General features: G+C 58.5%; 2 protein-coding genes across 2 annotated transcripts in view; one reads left to right on the forward strand and one right to left on the reverse strand.

Annotated features, from left to right (window-relative positions):
* Positions 1-2,826: 2,826 nt before the first annotated feature.
* C20H19orf81 (chromosome 20 C19orf81 homolog) lies at positions 2,827-8,717 on the forward strand. Its single transcript, XM_048329399.1, has 5 exons — positions 2,827-3,023; positions 6,036-6,108; positions 6,210-6,330; positions 7,275-7,408; positions 8,038-8,717. Exons 1-5 carry the CDS (start codon positions 2,858-2,860, stop codon positions 8,231-8,233), a joined length of 690 nt encoding a protein of 229 aa, XP_048185356.1. The 5' UTR covers positions 2,827-2,857; the 3' UTR covers positions 8,234-8,717.
* A 1,688-nt stretch (positions 8,718-10,405) lies between these two features.
* Positions 10,406-20,336, reverse strand: part of Shank1 (SH3 and multiple ankyrin repeat domains 1) — a 36,674-nt gene continuing 26,743 nt past the window's right edge. Inside the window, 5 exon segments of the mRNA XM_048329335.1 lie at positions 10,406-11,279; positions 13,045-13,580; positions 13,582-15,651; positions 15,653-16,035; positions 16,889-16,985. Of these exon segments, the coding sequence (XP_048185292.1) occupies positions 10,559-11,279; positions 13,045-13,580; positions 13,582-15,651; positions 15,653-16,035; positions 16,889-16,985 (3,807 nt within the window). The 3' untranslated portion in view covers positions 10,406-10,558.

Below are 20,336 nucleotides of genomic sequence, written 5' to 3' on the forward strand. Positions count from 1 at the left end.
GGAGGGGAGGAGGGGAGGGGAGAGGACGGGGAGGGGAGGGGCGGACTCACCCGGAGCCGCCGCCGCCGCCGGCCGCCGCAGCCCCGCGCGCCCCGCACCGGCCCCGCTCGGCTTCTCCCCGCCCCTGCCGCAGGTCCGCAGCTCCTCCCCCTGCACCCCCTCCCTCTACCCCTCCGAACCTGCGGCCCGAAAGTCAAAATCGCGAGGCTGCAACGGGGAAGGAGGGAGCGGGCCTGGGACTGAGGCGCCACAGCCCGGGACGCCACGCGGGACCCAGCCCCTCCCCGGGACTCGGGACTTCCAGGGCACCAGAGGGGTGGGAGCAGGTGCAGGCCTCAGGGTCAGGGCCAGAAGCAGGAGAAACCTGGGCTGTGATCCAGGCTGTGATACAGTCCTTAAGCATCCTGCCGAAGGGACTTGGAAGTGTGCAAAACCAGTCAACATACATACAGCACCTGCACCCAGGAGGCGCCTAATATATACTTCTTAAAAGCTACAAATAACAGTCCGGTGCACATAGCTCATGCTGTAATCCTTGCTACCGGGAGGATGAGATCTAAAAGTTGCAGTTCAAAGCCCGCCGGTACAGGAAAGTCCATGAGACTCTTATCTCCAATGAACCACCATAAAGCTGGAAGTAGAACTATGGCTCAAGTGGTAGAGCGCCAGCCTTGAGTGGAAAAACTCAGGGACAGTACCCAAGCCCTGAGTTTAAGTTCCAGGACTGGCACAGACACAGACACAGACACAGACACAGACACACAGACATACACAAAGTTTCTGGTATATTGATAGCAGCTAGTGATAACAGCCCTTGGGTCAGGAGCTGCCTCTTTCTAAGTGCATTAAAGAGATTTTCCCAGTGTGCCTTCACAGCAGTTATATCCTTCCCACCTCACAGAGCAAAATACTGAGGCCCACAGAAGCTAAATCCCCTAGGTAGAGTCCAGATCTACAGCATAGTGGCAGCTCAGGAAGCTGGCAAGGATGCCCCTCTATCTCTCCCTTGTCACTGCCAACAATGGCACCAAACGAATACATCCCTCACCAAAAGGCCACTTACTTCTCCCGTGGAAGCAACGGGACATCACTGTCGCCTGTGCAGCCACCTGCAGTGACTAGCACACAACAGATGCTCCAAGAAATGACACCTCAGTAGTGATGCCCAGCCTCCTCATGGTTCCCCATTTCCCCATGTGGCTCTGCTTCTGTGCCAAGGAAAACTGGCCTAGGGGCAGGCACAGAAGGGAGCACCTTTGTGGAGGTGGTGCAGGCAGGAGCAAGACTACAGGAAACTAAATTCTCGGAGACTATGTAAGGCTGGACTGTTATAATTGCCAGTGACAACAACTCAAACTGAACTGACTTAATAAAGAGGAAATGTATTGAGTAGATGGGGATTTCAGGTGTAGCTGGATCCAGCTGTCCCAGTCATCACCAGGAACCTGTCTTCTCTTTGCACTCTGCTTCCCTTCAGTTGTCTCTGCTCTCAAGCAAATCAACCTGGTCCCAGGCACCTCCATCCTCAGCTCTGACCAGCCTAGCAACTTCCTGGAAAGAGAAAGAAGTCTTAAGACTTGGTTCTAAAGATTGTTCACCCTGGGCTGGGAGTTTGGCCTAGTGATAGAGTGCTTGCCTAGCATGCACAAAGCCCTGGGTTCGATTCCTTGGTACCACATACACAGAAGAAAGAAAGAAAGAAAGAAAGAAAGAAAGAAAGAAAGAAAGAAAGAAAGAAAGAAAGAAAGAAAGGAAGGAAGAAAGGAAGGAAGGAAAGGAAGGAAGGAAGGAAAGAAAAGCCGCAAGTGGTACTGTGGCTCAAGTTGGTAGGGTGCTATCCTTAAGCAAAAAGAGTTCAAAGACATTGCTCGGCCCTGAGTTTAAGCCCCAGGACTGGCAAGGAAAAAAAAAAAAAGCAAGAAAAAAAAAAGATTGTTCACCTTTGAGATCAAAGTGCTATTGCCCAGAAAAATGGAGAACTGACGCTGGGCAGGTAAGCACAACAGGCAGGGAAGAGGAAGACCACATGGGAATGGGAAGCAATAGAGGTAGGGCATGGTAGTATGTGCTGTAATCTCAGAACTCAGGAGGCAAAAGCAGGAGTTCTGGGGCAGTCTGGGTTAGAGAGTGAGACCCTACCTTAGAAAGATGAGAGGAGAGAGAGGGACAGATAGAGACATCCAGGCAGAGTCCTGCAAACCCACCCTGAAACCCCGTTTCCTCTTCAGACCCGCGCCCCCCTGTCCCCAGAAGTACCATGGCAACCAGGACCCCCGCCCCCAGAGAGAGCCCCCTCTCTGTTTGAGTGTCACCTGCGTGTGGCCAGGTCATGCGTAAGACACAGGAATGGACGCCCGCGGGGCAGCGGGGGGCACGGGAGGGAGGGGAGGACCGGCGGAGAGGACAGCAAAGAGCTGGGGCGCGCGGCAGGGGACGGAGGGGCGCCAAGAGGGGGCCACGGACTTCCTGCAGGGCAAACAGGGATGAAAAGAGGAAGGGCGCGTTGGCCGGGGCCATGCTGGGGAAACTGATGCAGGACGACGAGGAAGAGGAGGAAGAGGAGGAGGAGAAGGAGGAGGCGGCGGCGGCGGCGGAGGCGGAGGAGGCGGCGGAGGAGGGGGAGATGAAGCTCGGGAAGAGAGAGGCGGGGAGGAAGATGGAGGAGAAGCCCAGAAGAGCAGAGACGTGGGGAGAGGGGCCGAGCGGGAGCCGAGCCGGGAGGTGGGGAGCGAAGGAGGAGCAGGGCCGGAGGGAGAGCGCCCGGAGGCCGGGAGAGACGGGGGCCGAGAGCGGGAGGTGGGAGAGGAAGAAGTGGGGCGCGCACGAAGTCCCCGAGGTCCGGGGGACCCGGCTCTCCATGTGGTCCCAGCCCTCCAGCTCGTCGTTCCTCCTCCGGTCGGGGTGGTCCAGCCCGCGCCCCCCGTCCCAGCCCCCCGAGCCGGCCCCCGCCCGTCCGTCCAGGGCCCCGCGCGAAGCGGAGCCCCCGCGCTCCCCCAGCCAGGGCAGCCCGCACAGGGAGTCAGGTACGCAGGGGGCGGGGTGCCCACGGCCCTCCATCTCGGGACTGCGCGGTGGCCCTGGATCAATCACTGGCATTTCAGAGCGAGAGGCTTCTCCTAAATTCCTGAACTAGGGTCCCTTGTTCTACATTTCACGTGAGGCTCCGTAGTTCTCCGGTCAAAACGCTGGACTCTGACTGCATTTCCCATGAGGCGATGCGGCGCCCGGCCAATAATTGGGACGAAAAACTACATTTCCCATGAGGCTCTGTGGCTTCCCGGCCAATACGCTGGAAGCAGAACTACACTTCCCATGAGCTTCCGTAGCTCTTCACCCAATACGCTGAAGCGTCAGACTACATTTCCCATGAGCCTCCGGGGTCTTAGCAACTCCTCGGAGGCCATTGTCCCCTCCTAGATACCCACCCTTCTTGTCTACCACAGTAAGCACAGAGTCTTGCCTTTCTTCTTATTCGGTTTCTCATTTTCAAGAGTCAGACCCCAGATGCTATTCCTCCCGTCCTGGCCCCCATTCCCTCTGTCAGCCCCCATCTTCCTGCCCTCCTACCTCTCTGTCTGGTCTGATCTCAATATAAATACAAACAAAATGACTGGGAGCTTGACTCAAGTGGTAGTGAGCTTGCTTAACAAGCAAGAAGCGTTGGGTTCAATCCCCAGTATCAGAGGGGAAAACAAGTCAAAAACTAAAAAGACCAAGCTAAAAATGGCTGGGTCCTAGTGTCTCACACCTGTCATCCTAGTGCTTGGGAGATTGGGAGAATCACGTTCCAGGCCAAGGGGCCTCAAGACTCAATCTCAACAGTAGAAGCTAGGCATGGTGGCATGTGCCACTCATCCCAGCTAGACAGGAAGACTATAACAGGTGCCTTTGGAGGTTTTAAGCATGTCATGCCAAGATGAAAAGCTTTCTATGGCTTCCCTGAGAAGGCAGATTGAGGAAGATGGAGCCATTGAGGGCTGCAGACTGTGGTTTAGGGGAGTAGGTTTTGCTCTGGTTTGGACCCTTGCAGTGGGCAGCGTAGAATCCACCACTGGGTCTGTTTGTCTTATCTCGAAGCTCGAGGAGCTAAAGCTGTGGTTAAAGAAGCAGTCATCAGGCAGGTGTGATAGTACATGCCTGTAATCCCAGAACTTGGGAGGCTGAGGCAGAAGCAGGTTTGAGACCTGTCTGGGATACATAGCAAGCCACTGTCTCCAATAAAACAGAACAAAGAGAAGCATACATCAGCTCTGAGCCTGTAAGGTTGTTTGATCTTGTGTGTGTATGGTTTGGCCAATGTTTGTGTTCATAGTTCTTTTGAGATGTGATTCATCAGGGGTCTCTGTCTTGGTGCATCACAGTCATGGGTGGCCTTGTCTAGTGTTGGTCATATTCTGCTCAGAGGTGAATGCACTGGGGCTTGGCTTAGACAGCATATGGTTCCAGGCTGTTAAAACATTTGAGAGACAGAAGCAGGTGGTTGAGGCTATGGACACTAGAGCTCATGAGTTGATCCAGAGATCCAGGCTACTTTCATATTTGGTTCGCCATGTCAGAGCATCGGGATAGCAGGGGTTTTGCTACAGGCCCAGCCCAGACTAAAGGGAGGGGGAAAAGTTCCAAGACTAACAATATTCTTTTTTTTCTGGCAATTCTGGGGATGGAATTCAGGGCCTTGCTTAGTAGATGATGACTACCACTCTACCACTTCACCCATGAACCCAGTCCTTTTGCTTTTAGTTTTTCAGATAGGGCCTCACTGACTTTCCCCAGGCTGGCCTCAAACCTCAATCTTCCTGTCTCTCCCTTCCCAGTAGCCAGGATTACATGTGTGTCCTCACCACACCTGGTGTAAGCAATTTTAAGCAAATGACCCCAAAGTTGGACCTCTTACTACTAACACTGTTGGTGAGGGTGTGGTCACATGACCACATATAGCTGCAAGGGAGGCTAGGCAGCTATGTGCTGGGCACTGCTGAGTACAACTTCTTGGGTTGAAGAGGAAGGGAACACAGAGATGGGCTGTAAGAACAGTCAGCTGGCCCGAAGGGGTCAGATGTGAGGCAATCATCTGTTAGGTTTCATGTAGTAGGTTTATGTTTTTAGAGTTCTGGGGGGGGGGGGAATGCAGCCTTGACTTAAATGCATTTTTTGTTTTGGCAAGACTGGCTTTGTTCCATTCTTGCTCTTAATAAGCAAGCAATAAGCTACATGAGCTACTCTAACAGTCCTTCTTTGTATTTTCAAGATAAGGTCACAGAGCTGGGCGCTGGTGACTCACACTTGTAATCCTAGCTACTCAGGAGGTTGAGATCTGAAGATCACCGTTCGAATCCAGCCTGGGAGGAGGTCCATGAGATTTTTCTCTCCACTTAATCATAGAAAAGGCCAGAAGTGGAGCTGTGGCTCAAGTGGCAGAATGCTAACCTGGAGCAAAAGGAGTTCAGCGACAGTTCCCAAATCCAGATTTCAAACCCTAGTACTGGGAGAAAAAAAAAGGTGGAGGGTCTCAGTTTATACCTAGGGATGTTGTGATCCTTCTATTTGTGCTTCCTTTAGTTGCTAGGATGACAGGTGTGGACGACTGTGCTCAGCCATTTGTCTAGATAGAATCGGTGAACTTTCCCAAACAGGCTGGCCTCAAACTGTGAACCTCTCTATTTCTGACTCCCAAGCAGATAGGATTATTGACTTGAACCACTGTGCTTGACTCTGGACTTGAATATCAACACTGAAGCAACATGATACAATGAAGAAGCCTGTTGGAGTTGACAGAAGGGGAAGCAAAGAGAAGCAAAGCCCTTTGCTTCCTCCAGCCTGTGGGCTCCCTCTGGTGCCTTCAAGCAGAGCTTAATGGGAACACAGCTGTCTGAGCAGAAAAGTCAGTAGGGCCCCAGATCCAGTCTCTGAAAGCCATATAAAAGGCAGCGTTTGGAGCTGAGAGATGAAAGCCCAGGAGCTGGCCTCTGTGGACAGTACTGGCCCCAAGGCTGAGGAGGGCTCAGAGCCGATGACACTGGGGTCTCTGTCCTCAGGAACTGTCCTTGTGGACCTGGAGACCCCGGAGGATATACAAGTTCGCAGCCTGGGCCGGCTCTTCAAATCCTCGTGAGTGGCCTCTTCCCCAATAGCCTCTGCTATCAGCTTCCCCAGAGGTGACAGCAGTGACACCTGACCTAGGAGACCTCTGGTGTTTATTCTCTCCTCAGGAAGCAGTATATGAGACACGTCATTGCAGAATATGAGGCGCTGGACAGAGACCTCCCCTGCATCCGCAAATTCTCGACGCCACCCGCCGCCCAGCCCCTCTGCTTGTGCATGGAGACCTCAGTGAGTGCCCCTGGCTTTCTAGTCTGGGTGGAATCAGGATTGAGGTGGCTGAGGTTCAAATCTTGGCCCTGTGGTTCACCAGATGTAGGCTTGGCACCAGCCCAGTTTGCAAGAATCAATTGTGGATTTGTGAAAAGATCACTTGTCAAACTTCAACATCCCAGAGGGGAGGCAGAGAGCCAGAGAGCCAGAGGCTGAGGCCAAAGGTGCCCTGTGAATGCATCTGCTGGGAAATTCTGTGATGTTTCAAATATAACAAAAACTCACAAGGAAAACCTCATGTTTTTGCCAGAGTTGGCCATTCTGTGGAGTACTTTGGCAATCACATCCCACAATTACAGGTGGTGGCTATGAGGAGGAGACCCTCCAGACTTCCACTCATCCTTCCTGGGAGGTGACCAACTTCATGGTTTCACACACAAGCTGAGCGTAGTGGTGCATGTCTGAATCCCAGTCAGGCAGGAGGGCGAATGTAGGAGGACTTTAGTCCAAGGCTGGTTCTGGACAAACCTTGAGACCCTATCTGAAAAGTTAACTAGAAAACAAGAAAGGATAGAGAGGTGACTAAAGTGGCAGAGCCAAGCTGGAAGCTCTGAGTTCAAACTCCAGTACCACCAAAAAAGAAAAGCAACGCACGCACACGCACTCACCCCTTCTTGCAAGCCTCAGCTTTTGATGGCTGAGCATCCCTTAGGACGCGCGTTAGTCGGCTCCGTGGCTTCGGGAGAAGTGAGCTCGTGGACTGGGCCCCGGAATGACGAAGGACGGGCCCCCGCCCCAGACACAGATGCCGGGCGTCTCCTGGGACGAGGGCAGCCCCTGTCCCTCCCGGACGCCACCTGGGACCCCGGCGGTTTCCATACTTGGGGAGCCAGGGTGGTGTCGTGGGGATCGGGCTGGAACCGGGACGTCTCACACTGAGCCTCTCTACCTGACTCCTCCAGGAGGATTTCACCCACCTGGAGGTGCTGCAGGCGCTGGAGGCCGAGTTACCGGGGGCCATGGAGGGCGGGCGCGTGAGCAGCATCCGCTTTGAGAACATGAACGTCATCTGCGGGACCGCGGGCCGCCGAGACCGGTGAGCGCGCGCCGGGGTCCGGGCCGAGGGGCCGTAATGTTGGTGGGCGGATCCAGAGGAAAGTGTGGGGGCGGGGCCGAGAGCGCGTTAGCGAATGGGCGGGACCAAAGGAGGGCCGTGGGGGCGGGGTTGACGGGGTGTAGTGCGACTGGGCGGGGCCAGAAGAATGTCATGGGGTGGGGCCGAGGGCCCGTCATGCGGATGGGCGGAGCCAGAGGAAGGCCGTGGAGGCGGGGCTGAGGGCGCTTATGCTGTCGGGCGAGGTCAAAAGCACGCGGTGGGGGCGGGGCCGAGGACGCCTAATGATGGTGGGCGGGGTTAGAAGAGACCGGCGTGACGGTGGCGATCACGAGGGGGCGTGGCCAAGATTGAGTAGTTAGGAGGGCGGAGTCGGGAGAGTGAGGGCGGGGCCGAGGATGATAGGGAAGAGCCGGATCCCTGCCTGGGGAGACCCCAGAAAAGAGAGATCCAGGATAGTGATGGGTACAAGTTAAGTCAAGATATGGGTTCTGCACCTGGACAGGCTGAGCGAGGGGGCAGCACCTAGAAAAACCCAGGTGTGAGTAGGGCAAATGACCGCCAGCCAACCAACGTTCCTCCCCTTCCCTCCCGGCTCCGCTCCGCCGCAGGTGGCTCATCTCCGTCGCTGACTTCCAGACGCGCTCCCGCCTGCTGCGCTCGGGGCTCAGCCCCCGCGGGCTCGCGCACCAGCTGGTGCGCCACGATGACCTGCTGCTGGACGACTACCGCCTGCACCTGCGCCGCTCCCAGGTCCGACGGCGCATGCTCGAGGCCCTGGGGGCGGATCCGACCGAGGAAGATTGACGTGCGAGGCGGGCTCTGGCTGCGCCTGCGCCCCTCCCCGCTGGCTCGGGAGACCCAATGCCCAACCCCGGTGGATAAGGGGGCGGCGCCTCCCCAGGAAGGAGGCGGGGCCGGCTCGAGGGGGTGGATACTGCGAGTTTAATTATAAAGAATGACCTGGTACAAAAGCCATTTCTCTCTGCAAAATCTTGGTGGAGAGTCAGGGAAAGGAGGTGATGGGGGTAGGGACGAACCCCCACATTGTAACCCCGCCTCCCTAACCTTACTCCAGTCCCGATTGGACGCCGGGGTTCCGATTCCTTAAAGGGCAAACTGAGGCCAGCGGGAGGGGACTCGGGCCGTGGCAACCCACGTCTCGCGAGAACCGAGGTCTCCATCCGCCCCGCTCCCTCATCTCCCCACTCCCCTTGGAAGACAATTCTCGGGCTTTTATTTCAGGTTTTTTTTTTTCTGAAAATTTTTTTGTTTTAGGGTTTTTTTTTTGTTTTGCTTTGTAATTTGTTATTGTTTCTTTTTGCCTTGTGTCTCCTCTCCACCCCGCGCTGCACCCCCCCATCCAGTCCCTCCTCCCCCCTCCCCACCCCCTACGCCCTCCCCAACCCCGCGGCACCCATCCAGAATGAACAAGCCCTTGATAGACAGGCACCGCGCAGGCCCCCTGCGGACTGGGGGCATCCGACCAGGGAGAGGGGGCGGGTAGGGGCCTAGCGCGACCTCAGCTCTTCTGCTCGTTACCCCTCCCCCCTCCCACGACCCTCCCACAAGGTTCCCCGCAGATCCCTGACGTGGTGAGGGGAGAGCGCTGCCCCTCCCCTCATAGACGGAGCGCCCCCCCCTCGGGGGTAGGGGGCAGCAAGGGGGGGGAATGGGTTGGAGGGGGAGCTCCCTTCTTTGGCAGCTGAACATGGGGGACCTGAGGGCAATGCCCTCCCCCCTTTTACCCACAGGAGGGGAGGGGCTCCCCAGAGGGAGGGGTGGCTTAAAATTCCCAAGCCCCATGAATAAGGGGAGAGGGGAAGCGTGCGGGGAGGGAAGAGCCATGCTGGAGGGGGGAGGTCGTGAAAAGGTTGGAGGGGACCTTCCTGCAAAATGGACAGATGGCCATAGGACAGGGCGGATGAGAGGGACGATGGGGGGCTGGAGGCAGGGAGGGGAGGTGGCAGGAGATGGAGCAAGTGTGCATGAACCCCTCCCTTTTCTCCCAGGAAGGAAGGGGAGTGAGCACCGGAATGAGGGTGTCAGGAAAAGAAACAGCACAGGATGCATGGAATGATGCATGTGCTGGGGGTCCCCAGGCAGTTAGCAGAGGTGGCCTAGGTGCTGGAAGAATCCGCAGATGGGCTGGGAGGCCACAGGCTTCTCAGGAGCCGCAGAAGTGCAGGGGGCTGCGCAAGAGGTTCACAAAGGAGTCAAGAATGGAGTTTGCAAAAGTGCCATGGGGGGGGGGGGAGCAGAAGGGAAGGAGCACATGGGGAGCCTTTGGGGAGGTGACTGAAAGGTGACTGGGCCAGACAGGTTGGGACTGGGGTGGGAGGGAAAGTGCTTAGATGATGAAAATGGAAGTGTCCTGTCAAAAGGACACCAGGGCAAGTGTGTACGGGCTGAGCAGAGGCCAGAGTCCTTGGGAGAGGGAGGTTTGAGGTTTGTCCCATGTGTGTCTGCATCATGGGTCTAGAGGGGTCAGAGAAAGTGGTGAGTGTGCAGGGAGGGCCCCAGGGGATGAGTGTGTAAACAAAGGACTAGGAGTGGGGGGGGGAGGGATACCACGTGTGCAAGAACAGAGCTGAGAGGACCTTGCAAGCTGGAAGCAAAGGCGGTGTGCAAGACAGGTTTGTGCAAAATTGCAGGCTGCGGGAGGGGGGTAGCAGGCGTGCAGAGCGTGCAAGAGGCAGGGGAGGGCAGCGGTGTGTGTTGAAGAGGGGAGGCAGGGAGTGCCGAGGGGCTGGAGATGACGGGCGGGAAGGCTGTTAGAAGGGCGGCAAGTGGTGGAATCTGAGGGCACCCCTTCTCCTGCGGTCTGGGGAATGGCCCCCATCCTGTCAGGCTTGGGGCTGACCCTCTATGGCTCTGTCTATCCCCTCCCCCATCAACTCTTCCCTCCTCATTTCCCCCCCCATGTCACTTCTTCCACTCCCCCCCCACCGTGTCACACACACGCAGTCTCGTGTCAGCTGCCCCCTCCTGTGAGGTGCAGTGTCCGGCCTCCAGGTCGTCCCCCCGTGGCCTCAGGGGGCCTCGGGGGACAGGGCAGGGTGCAGTTTCCACAGGATCCCCGCCCTGGAGGGGTCGTGGGGTCTCGAGGCCGGGCGGGCCCTCGGCTGTCCATCACCTCTCCAGGAAGAACTTGAGCGCACGGTCGATGTTCATGCGGTGGCCCACCCTGGTCACGCCCAGGTCCACGTAGTCCTCCTTAGTCAGGGCGGGCAGGTGAGAGCCATCGATCTCGTGGTCCAGGAACCGGGCCCGGTGCTCGGCCAGGCCCAGCCATTCCAGCCAGTCAGCCACGTCGAACTTGGTCCAGAACCCCAGAGGTTTGGCGCCGAATGGCTTGTCCGGGGGTAGTGAGAGCAGGCGGGTGGGCGAGAGGGAGCGCGAGGCTCCAGCCAAGGCCCCTCCGAGCCCCCCGGAGATCCCAGGGTGCGGTGGCACAAAGACGGGGGCGAAGGGGTCGCTGGAGCCTCCAGCGCCTCCGGTGGGTGAGCCGCGGATGTCAAAGAGGCCCGGGTAGAGGGGTCCAGACGGCAGGATGGGCAGGGACGAGGGCCGGGGCGCAGGGCTGACCTTGTGGTCCGAGGCGGGCAGCAGTGAGGGGCTCGGGGCCCGGCGCAGCAGGGGGGGCCGCATCTCGAAGTCCACGCCCTGGAGGTGGCGGGAGGACGAGGAGGCCGCGGAGGCCGTAGGGGAGGTGGCTCCGGCGGCCCCGGCGCCTGCAGGGGGAACCCCGGTGCCCGTGGGGAGCGGCGGCAGGGGTGTTTTGGGCCAGTTCTGAAACAGGCTGCTGACGGGCTTGGAGAGGAGCGAGGAGGACTGGGGGTCGTCGGAGAGTCTGAAAAGTGACAAGGGGTCGGGTAGGGGTGGGGAGGGGCAAGAGTCGGGAGGGGGGGTAGAGAGATGGAGAGAGATGGAGGGAGGGCGGGGTAAGATGAATGCCAGGACAGAGTGAAGGGAGAGAAAGAGGAGAGGACAGGGAGAGGGCGACAGCCAAGAGAGATGAAAGAAAAAGAGACATTAAATGATAATAATAGTTATTGCCACCACTTACTGCTGCTCACGTGTGCCAGGCTTGGTGCTAAGAACTTTAGGTATCACATCTCAATTTAAGCCCCAGGACAGCTCTGCCGCCCGGTACAACGGCGGCCCAGAGAGGTTTAAGTGACTTGCCTAAGGACACACAGCCAGGAAGTGGCAGAGCGCGGTTATAGGGCACCGAAGTCTGAGCTCTTAACCACTACTCTATACTGCCTTTTGGGTTATGGCCAGTCATAGCAGAGTGGAAGACAGGGAGACGAGAGAGAAAGAGAGAGGGAGGGAGGGAGAGAGGGGAAAAAGAGACGGTGAGCATTCATGGGAGAGATGGAAGGGAATGGGGGACAGAGAGAAAGAGATGAAGAGAGGGAGATGAAAGAGAGAAGAAACAAGGGGAGAAAAATGTTCCCCTCATCCCTTTAGCTCCCTCCAGCACAGCCCTACCTCTGGGCCTTTGAACTGGCTGCTCCCCACTGCAGGCTTCTGTTGACCCACTCCCTTCCCTCCTCTCATCTCGCCTGACACTTGAGAGCCCTTTTCCAAATATCCCAAACAACCTCTTCAACCCTGCCCCCCCCCAAGGATTCTTGAAACTTGTTCTTTTTCTCATTCCCAGCCTCCATCCTTACTAGACTGGAGCTGCATAGGCAGCTTTGCTCTTGCCCGGTGTGGTCCTCTATGTTGAAGGGCACCCTATGGATGAAAAGTCCAGCACCCAGGCCCTGGGAGACTAAGGAAGCACCCTCTCCTTCCTCTAGAACACTTAAGAATAATGAGTGAACTGCTTTAGTTCTCCAAGGCCTAAGAACCCCTGAGCCCAAAGGTGATCCACCGACAAACAGAATTCCAGTGGACTCTCTTCCTCTGGGGTCGAACCAGGAATGTGACTCCATTTCCCTCCAACACCCAGGGTCTAGCATTGGCTAAGGCCCTGGCAATCTTAGCTAAGTTGTTGCTTTGAGAAGAGCCCCAAGTCTTTCCCCAGTCTCCTCAGTTTTCAGTTTTTGTTTGTTTGGTGGTACTGGCAACTGGAACCCAGGGTCTCTCACACTGAGTCTCCCCTCCCTCCAGTCCTTTTTCTTCAAAGTTTGTTTTTCAGAAAGGGTCCGGCGTGGTGTTTTTTTTTTTTTTTTTTTTTTTTTTTTTTTTTTTTTGCCTAGCGAGCCTCAGATTTCCAGCTTTCTATCTCTACCTCCCCTGTAACTGGGATTATTGTAGGTGTGCACCCACCATGCCCGGCCCTTCCTAAGCCTTCAGGTAGAGACTGACAGATCTCTTTTCTACCGGAGAGGTAGAGTCCTGGGCTTAGACCTCAGTCACACTTGGAACCAGGGGTCCAGGAGCCCCCAGATTTCAGGGGCTGTCCCTCAAGGCTCAGACATGAGCCAGCACTGTTCACAACCAAGGCACTGCTCATGGCTGGATATGAGAGATCGTAACAGACCCCAGACGCTACTAGGAGGCGGCAAAGTCGTGGGCTCCTTCCTGCCAGTCAACAGAGGCGGACTCTGACCCAGCTCTCAAGCCCCTCTGGCTTCCTCTGCCAGCCTCGCGCCCCCACTTACCTCTGCCGCTGGAGAGAGGAGGTCCTCTCCGGGACATAGCCGGCTCCCCCGTGGTGGCCATTCCCGCTGCCGCCGCCGCCGCTGCCGCCTCCCCGAGCCCAAGGCAGAGCCCCCCCGGCGACCGAGGAGCCCCCGAACTGCTGGAGCTTGGAACTCAGTTCGCTGATGATGCTCGCTTTGACCGTGGCCAGGGCGGAGGCCGGAGGCGGGGCCAGGGGCCCGGGCAGGGGCGGCGGCGGGGGGCCGGGCCCCTCCTCCCAGGGCAGCAGTTTCCGAGGCAGGGAGGAGGCAGCCGGTAAGGGCACCGGTGGGGCTTCGGGCTCTACCGACCCTGGGCTCCCGGCCACGCCGGCGGCGGACGGACCCGCGCAGGCGCTCAGGGCCAGCAACCCGTCGGTCCCGGCCCCGGTCACCGAGACGGTGGGGCTGGTGGGGGTGGCGGGGTCGCGCAAGCCGCCGCCGGGGCCGGGCCGGAGGACCCCGCCGGCGCCCAGGGCCCGGCCCCGGAGCTTGGAGGGGGTCATGAGCTGCGGGGGGGAAGGGCGGCCCGGGGACCCCGCCGCCCCCGAAGGCCTGGCCGTCCAGGTAGGCCACGTAGGTGTCCAGGAGCTCCGGGCCGCCGGCCGCCGCCGCCCCGCCGCCCGCGCCCTCGGCCGACAGGCTGCTGAGCGTGGACGCGCTGCTGATGGTCTCCAGCGGGTGGTCGCTGCTGCTGCGGCTGTCCACCTCTTCGATGCCCGAGTCGGTGCCCGCGGGCGGGTCGGCGCCGGGCGCTGGGCCGGGCGGCGGCGCCGGGGCGGCCGCGGCGGGCGGGCCGGGCTGCGGCGCGTCCCCGGGAGCGGCGGGCGGACCCTGGGTAAGCGTGGCCACCTCGCTGTCGTAGGACGTTAGGCTGGACGCGGTGGAGTCCAGCGTGGGGCCGGCGGGGCCCGCGCTGGGGGGCGGCCCGGCGGGTGCTGGCCCGACGGGAGCCGGCGGGTCGGGCAGGGGGTGGGGCGGCCCGGGGGTAAGCGGCGACTCCGGCTTCTCGAAGCTGTTGGAGAACTCGAGGGGCGGTGGCAGCGGCTCCACGAAGAGAAAGTCGCCGTCGTCCACGTCCACCGACGGGGCGGGCGGCGGCAGGACCAGCAGCGGGAGCCCGTTCTCCTCGCTGGGGCCGGCGCGCGGGGAGCCGGGCGCGGCCCGGCGCGGGCTGGGCGGCGGCGGCACACCCGGGCCGTCGGCGGCCGCGGGCGCGCGGGGCTGGCAGTTCTCCAGGAAGCGCACGTGCAGCGGCAGCCTCTCCGCCTCGTCGGACGCCGACGAGCGCCAGGCTTTGCCGGCCGCGGGGTGCGCGTGCGCGTGCGCGGCGGGGGGCTCAGGCCCGAGCTGTAGCAGCAGAGGCCCGACCCCGGGCACCGCGGGGACCCCGGGGCCGGCGGGGGGCAGGCGGTGCAGCAGGGAGCGGCGGGCCGCGGGCGGGCTGGCCTTGTCGGGCCCGCCCAGCCCGGAACGGAAGCCCAGCTCGCGACGGGCGGTGTCGGGTGGGGCAGCGCCCCAGAGGCGCAGCATGGGCTCGGGGTGCGCGTGGTGGTGCGCGGCGGGCGGCGGCGCATCGTAGCGCGGCGACGGGGGCCGGGCCGGGGACTCCGAAGACTCCTTCAGCGCGCGCTCCCGGGCGGCCAGCGCCAGCCCCAGCGGGGACGCGGGGTCGAGGGCCTTGCCGGTGAGCGGGTGCAGCAGCGGGCGCGGCGCGGGGACGCTGGAGAAGGCGCTGCCGCCAGCGTAGGCCCGGCTGCCCGCCGCGTAGCCCGCGGGCTCCAGGCGCAGGTAGGGCTCGGCGGAGAACATGCCCTCGTCGATGGACTTGGAGTGGCGCAGCCGCGGGCCCGGGGGCTCCACGCCGCCGCCGCCGCCGCCGCCGCCGCCGCCGCCGTCCTCGTCGCCCGCGTCGGTGGACAGGAAGAGCGTGGAGCGGCGGCGGGCCTCGCTCTGCCAGCCCCCGTCGCGGCGGGCCGCGCCCACCAGCGCCGCCCCGAACTGGCTGGTGAAATCCAGGGTGGCGGGGCCGCTGGGCGAGGCGGGGCTGGGCGCGGGTGAGGGCGCTGGGGCGGTGGCGGTGGCGGCGGGCGGCGCGGGGCCGGGGGCCGCGGGCCCCGGCTCGGCCGCGGCGGGGGGCTCGGCCTCGGTACTGCTGCCCTGGCTGCTGCGGCCGCTGCTGCTGGTGGACGGGGCCTTGATGATGATGGTGGGGATGGCGATGGAGTTCTTCTCGGCGGCGGGCGCGGCGGGCGGCTGAGGCGAGGCGGGCGAGGCGGGCGCGGGCCCGCCCTTCTGCGGCTCGCCCTCCACCTTGGTCTGCTTCACCAGCGGGCCCTTGCGGCCGCGCCCCGCGCGCGCGGGCACGTACATGGCCGCGCTCGCCGCCCGCGGGGGCAGCTGGAAGTAGCGCAGCGCTGGGGCCTGGGCGCCCGTGCCGTGGTGCGACGGCGACGCGGCGCCCGGGCTCGGGGTGGGGCTAGGCCCGCCGCCCCGCCAGCCCCGCAGGCTGGGCTGGGGCCCCAGGGCCAGGCGCGGCGGGGGATCGTCGGGGGACCCGCCCGTCTCCATCTCCGGGGGGTGCGGGGGGGTGCGCGTGGTGGTGGTGCGGCAGCGGCGGCGGCGCGTGGTGGTGGTGGTGGTGCGGCGGGTGGTGGTGGGCGGGGGGCAGGGGCCCACCGTGGAACAGGCTCTTCTCGCGGCCCCCCACGCGGCCGTCGGGGAGCGAGGGCCCGTCGAAGGACGAAGGGGAGGAGGCAGGGAGAGGACCCCCGGAGCCCGGGTTGAAGGGGGCTCCCCGCGGGGAGGGAGTGAGGCGGCCGGAGGAGGAGGGGGCGGGCGGGGTGCTGTAGGGGGGTTCGGGTGGGGACGTGGTGGGCGGCGGGGGGATGTCCTCCGAGCCGGGCACCGACAGGCTGCGGCTGAACTTCATGGCTGGCGGTGCCAAATAGGGTCGTTCATCCTCCGCGGCACCTGGGGAGACACACGGGGCCCTGGGGGTCCTGAGCCGCTCCCCTAGCCCTCAGGCGCGGCCACTACTAACGATAAGGCTGGGGTGGGCGCCAGCAGCAGCAGCAGCCCTTCGGACGGTCGGGACGTGCACTGCGCAGGTGCAACCAGGAGAGAAACCCTGTTGCGTTTCCCCCTCCGGCCACGAGGGGGCGCGCTCTAAGCTTTGCACCAAGGCTGCGTGTGGGAGGGAAGATCCAGGGTGATCCACAGCAGGGGTTTGAACGCGCCCCCCCCCCCCCCCGCGTTTACTAAACACAGACTCCACTACTTGAGCCACACCTCCAGGCCTCTTGTTCTGGGCTTGAATTCAGGGCCTGGGTGCTGGCCCTGAGGTTTTTGTGCTCAAAGCTAGTGCTCTACCACTTGAGCCACAGCTCCATTTCTTGCTCTAATCTTGCGTTTTTGCCTGGACTGACCTGGGATCAGTATCCTCTTAACTCTACCTGGAATTACAGACATGGGCCACCATGCCATTAGCCCCGACTGTCTTCATTCACTACCCCTCTATTGTCACTTCCCACCTTTATGTCTGAGGCCCTATCCTCTCCCATCCTGCTGATGCCAGGTTTGCAATATGTCCTCATTTCCTAGATGCAGAACTCAAAGAACAGAGAAGTAGAGACACCTGCCCCAGGTCACACAGCAAGGAAGGAAATGAAACAGGATTCATATACATATTTCTCAGCCAAAGCCTGACCTAAGTTAGCTGTGGGCTCAAAGTGAGCAGAATACATGCCCATATGTACCTGTTTCCCCCCATAAATGGTCACTTGAGATCCTTCATCCCTTTAGCTGCCCCCTTTGAGGAACATACCAATAGATTTCTGCCGAAGCATCAGCCCGGGTCCAGGAGGCAGGAAAGAAGGACGTTCGTAACTTGGCTGGGAGCGGTGATGGGGATCGAAGCTTGACTAGAGGAGCAGGTAGAGAGAAAAGATGACAAAAAGAAAGCAGTGAGGGTTTGACATCTTGGGGCTTCTCCACAGCTCACCATTCTTTCTCTGAGTCTCTGCAGGGAGTAAGGAGTGGCATGAAGAAGGCAGAAGAAGATTGTGGGAAGGGTCAAGCATTCTAAGTGTGGGCAATGGGGAGAAGAAAAAGGAAGCCTCTTGGCTCGGCCTGCTGTACCACTAAGCTAGCCACTTCCTGCTGTTGCTGCCTGTGCTCACTCATGTCCCACCACTCAACGTTTGCCTGGATGGCTGCAGTAGCCTCTTGCTACTCTGTTTTCTACACAAGTTAGAGCATCTTTCAAAGAAAAAGGTAGGGTGTGCTACTGCCCTCTTGAGAACCTAAAGTCAGCTGGGTGTGATGGTACACATCTGTAATTCCAGTGCTCAGGAGGCAGAGACAAGAGGATTATGAGTTTTGAAGCCAGCCTGGGCTACATAGCAGAGGAGTTGGCTTCACAGATGCAGAACTCCAGGATACAGCTCACATTCCAGCTGCAGGCTGATTCCAGCAGGCTAATTCTAGTAGGCATCCTTCTGCTGACCCCTGTCCACAGCCCCATCCTCCCTGAATCCCTCCTTAAGTTTACCCCCTTAGCACTTGTGACTCACGCCTGTAATCCTTGCTACTCAGGAGGCTGAGAGCTGAGCATCATGGTTCAAAGACAGCCTGGAAAGTCCAGGAAAGACTCTTATTTCCAGTTAACTTATCAGAAAGCCAGAAGGAGAGCTATGGCTCAAGTGGTAGTGTGCCACTGTTGAGCAGAAAAGCTCAGAGACAGAACCCAGGCCCTGAGTTCAAGCCTTAGGACACACACACACACGTACACACTTGGAGGTGGAAGACAGCAGGCCAATAAAATGGGAGAGGTTGACACAAGGATGAAAGTGACAGAGGAACCAGAACCCTTTCCAAGAAGGCCCTGTGCTGAGCTCCACCTACAAACCCAGAACACCCGCCCCCTGCTCAGAGGGGAAGCCAATCCGAGTGCTCCAGGAGAGTGACGTCACTGGTTACCGAGCAGGATCTCGGCTCTTTGGGGGTCCCGGACTGGAACCTCCTGGGGACACAGCCTGACTCGAGGAGGGGGGTGGGGGGGTCGTTGGGAAATTCCTCCTGGGTAACAGCGGGATACAGTAGGGACGGAGTCACAGAGACAAAGATTGGCAAAGAAATTCGAGTCCAGAGTAGGAGAAAGATGTGGGAGAGGGAGGAGACATAAAAAAGAAGACCATGGGGCTGGAAATATGGCCTAGTGATAAAGTGCTCCTCTGGTCTGGTATACATGAAGCCCTGGGTTCGATTCCTCAGCACCACATACATAGAAAAAGCCAGAAGTGGCGCCGTGGCTCAAATTGTAGTGCTAGCCTTGAGCAAAAAGAAGCCAGGGACACTGCTCAGCCCTCAAGCTCAAGCCCCAGGGCTGGCAAACAACAACAACAACAACAAAAGGAGACCAGGATGGAAAAAATGATGGGACAGGAAATAAATGCCCCAGGGAGGGAGCCGGGCACTGGTGGTTCATACCTGTAATTCTAGCTGAGAGCTGAGGATCATGGTTTAAAGCCAGCACAGGCAGTAAAGTCTGTGAGACTTATCTCCAACCAAACAGCAAGAAACTGTAAGTAGAGCTGTGGCTCAAAGTGTAAAAGTGTAAAAGCTAAGGGAGATGACAAGGCCTTGGGTTCAAGTCCTGATCCTGACACAAAACACAAAAACCCTCCTCTAAACTGAAAAATTCCAAGATTCCTGATCCAAAATTTTTGCCCTCTTCTTTATCTTTTTCTGGGGAAGGGGCAATTCACTAAGGGACTGAACCCAGGGCTTCACACATGCTTAGGTAAATGCTCTAGCACTAAAAGCACACATCCAGCCTTTCCAGTTTGTGTTTTGAGACAGGGTCCTTCTTGCTAGTGTTGCCTGGGTTAGCTTTGAGCTTGAGATTCTCCTACCTCTGCCTCCCAAGTAGCTGGGATTACAGGCGTGTGCTGCGACACCTAGCATGTTACCTGCTCTTGATTCTTGTAGGAGTATAAGACCTTCTACAAATAGTAGGGGAAGTGGCTTATGGGATAGCCTTCATGGGGCCTCTGTACTTGGACAGGAATATGTAGTTTCTCTTTATTGTCCCATTCTGCAGTGAAAACTCTGCTTTTCTTCAAATAAGGCAGCAGGCAACAAATGCTGCCAGTCTCAGCAAGACTGGTGTCTGCTTTCCCAGAAGAAGTCACAGACACTTCCACACCCTACCCCAGCCGTGCAGATTCCGCCAAACAGTGTTTATGCTGCTCGTGATTGTGAAATTAGAGTACTTAAGATCCACCGCCGATCTCACAATGGAATGTGTTGACGAAGATATCCGTATTACCATATCACAAATTGGGCTTTAAAAAATATTTTGATAACTCTATTTTGGTGTAACTGGCTTCTTTTGTTAACTTACACATAACATTTGAGCATTTATAAGCATCTCTGTCTCTCTCTCCCTCCCTCGTGATGCTAGGGATTGAACCCAGGACCTTGGACATGCTGGGCAAGCACTCTATCAATTGAGCCATGCCCCCAGCCCTTTTGGATACATGTTCTTTTTGAGCCAGGGATGTCTGAGTCTCATACAGTCTGAGGCACCTGGGTTCCATCAGAAGAGCCAGGGTTCCCTTGGGGGGAGGGGGGATGAGGTCCATGAAGAAGAGGAAGGGCAAAAGGAGAGGAGGGGGGGGCGAATATGATAGAACTATTTAATATGGGTGTGTGAAAATGGAATAATAAAGCCATTAAAACAGTATTAAACGGAAGGGAGGAGTAGCTGTGCACCAGTATCTCACACCTATATAATCCTAGCTGCTCAGGAGACTGAGATCTGGGGATTGAGGTTCAAAGCCAGCCTGGGCAGAGAAGTCTGTGAAACTCTTATCTCCAATTAACTACCAAAAAGCCAAAAATGGAGCTGTGTCTCAAGGGGTAGAGTGCCAGACTTGAGCAAAAATGCTAAGGGACAGTGCCCTGGCTCTTAAATTCAAGCTCCAGTACTGGTACAAAAAAAAAAAAGGTCAAGAGGGGGTGAATTTAATCAGAGTAATATGAAAACATGTAAATATCACAATAACAATTTAATTCCTTTGTACAATTAATACACAGTATTAAAAAGCTAGGGCTGGGCTGGGAATGTGGCTTAGTAGTGGTGCTTGCCTAGCATTCATGAAGCCCTGGGTTCAATTCCTCAATAATACCTAAGCAGAAAAAGCCAGAAGTGGTGCTGTGGCTCAAGTGGTAGAGTGCAAATAGCAAAATAAGCTCGGGAACAGTGCCCG

Source organism: Perognathus longimembris, chromosome 20 (genome assembly GCF_023159225.1).
Source record: "Perognathus longimembris pacificus isolate PPM17 chromosome 20, ASM2315922v1, whole genome shotgun sequence".
In the NCBI taxonomy this organism is placed as follows: Eukaryota; Metazoa; Chordata; class Mammalia; order Rodentia; family Heteromyidae; genus Perognathus; species Perognathus longimembris.

What these genes read in the sequence shown, in the direction of transcription:
- C20H19orf81 (XM_048329399.1), top strand. Translation starts at nt 2,858, where the DNA reads ATGTGGTCCCAGCCCTCCAGCTCGTCGTTCCTCCTCCGGTCGGGGTGG. An exon ending in GGCCGGCTCTTCAAATCCTC is followed by an intron (nt 6,109 to 6,209) that starts GTGAGTGGCCTC and finishes TTCTCTCCTCAG; the next exon opens with GAAGCAGTATATGAGACACG. An exon ending in GCTTGTGCATGGAGACCTCA is followed by an intron (nt 6,331 to 7,274) that starts GTGAGTGCCCCT and finishes TGACTCCTCCAG; the next exon opens with GAGGATTTCACCCACCTGGA.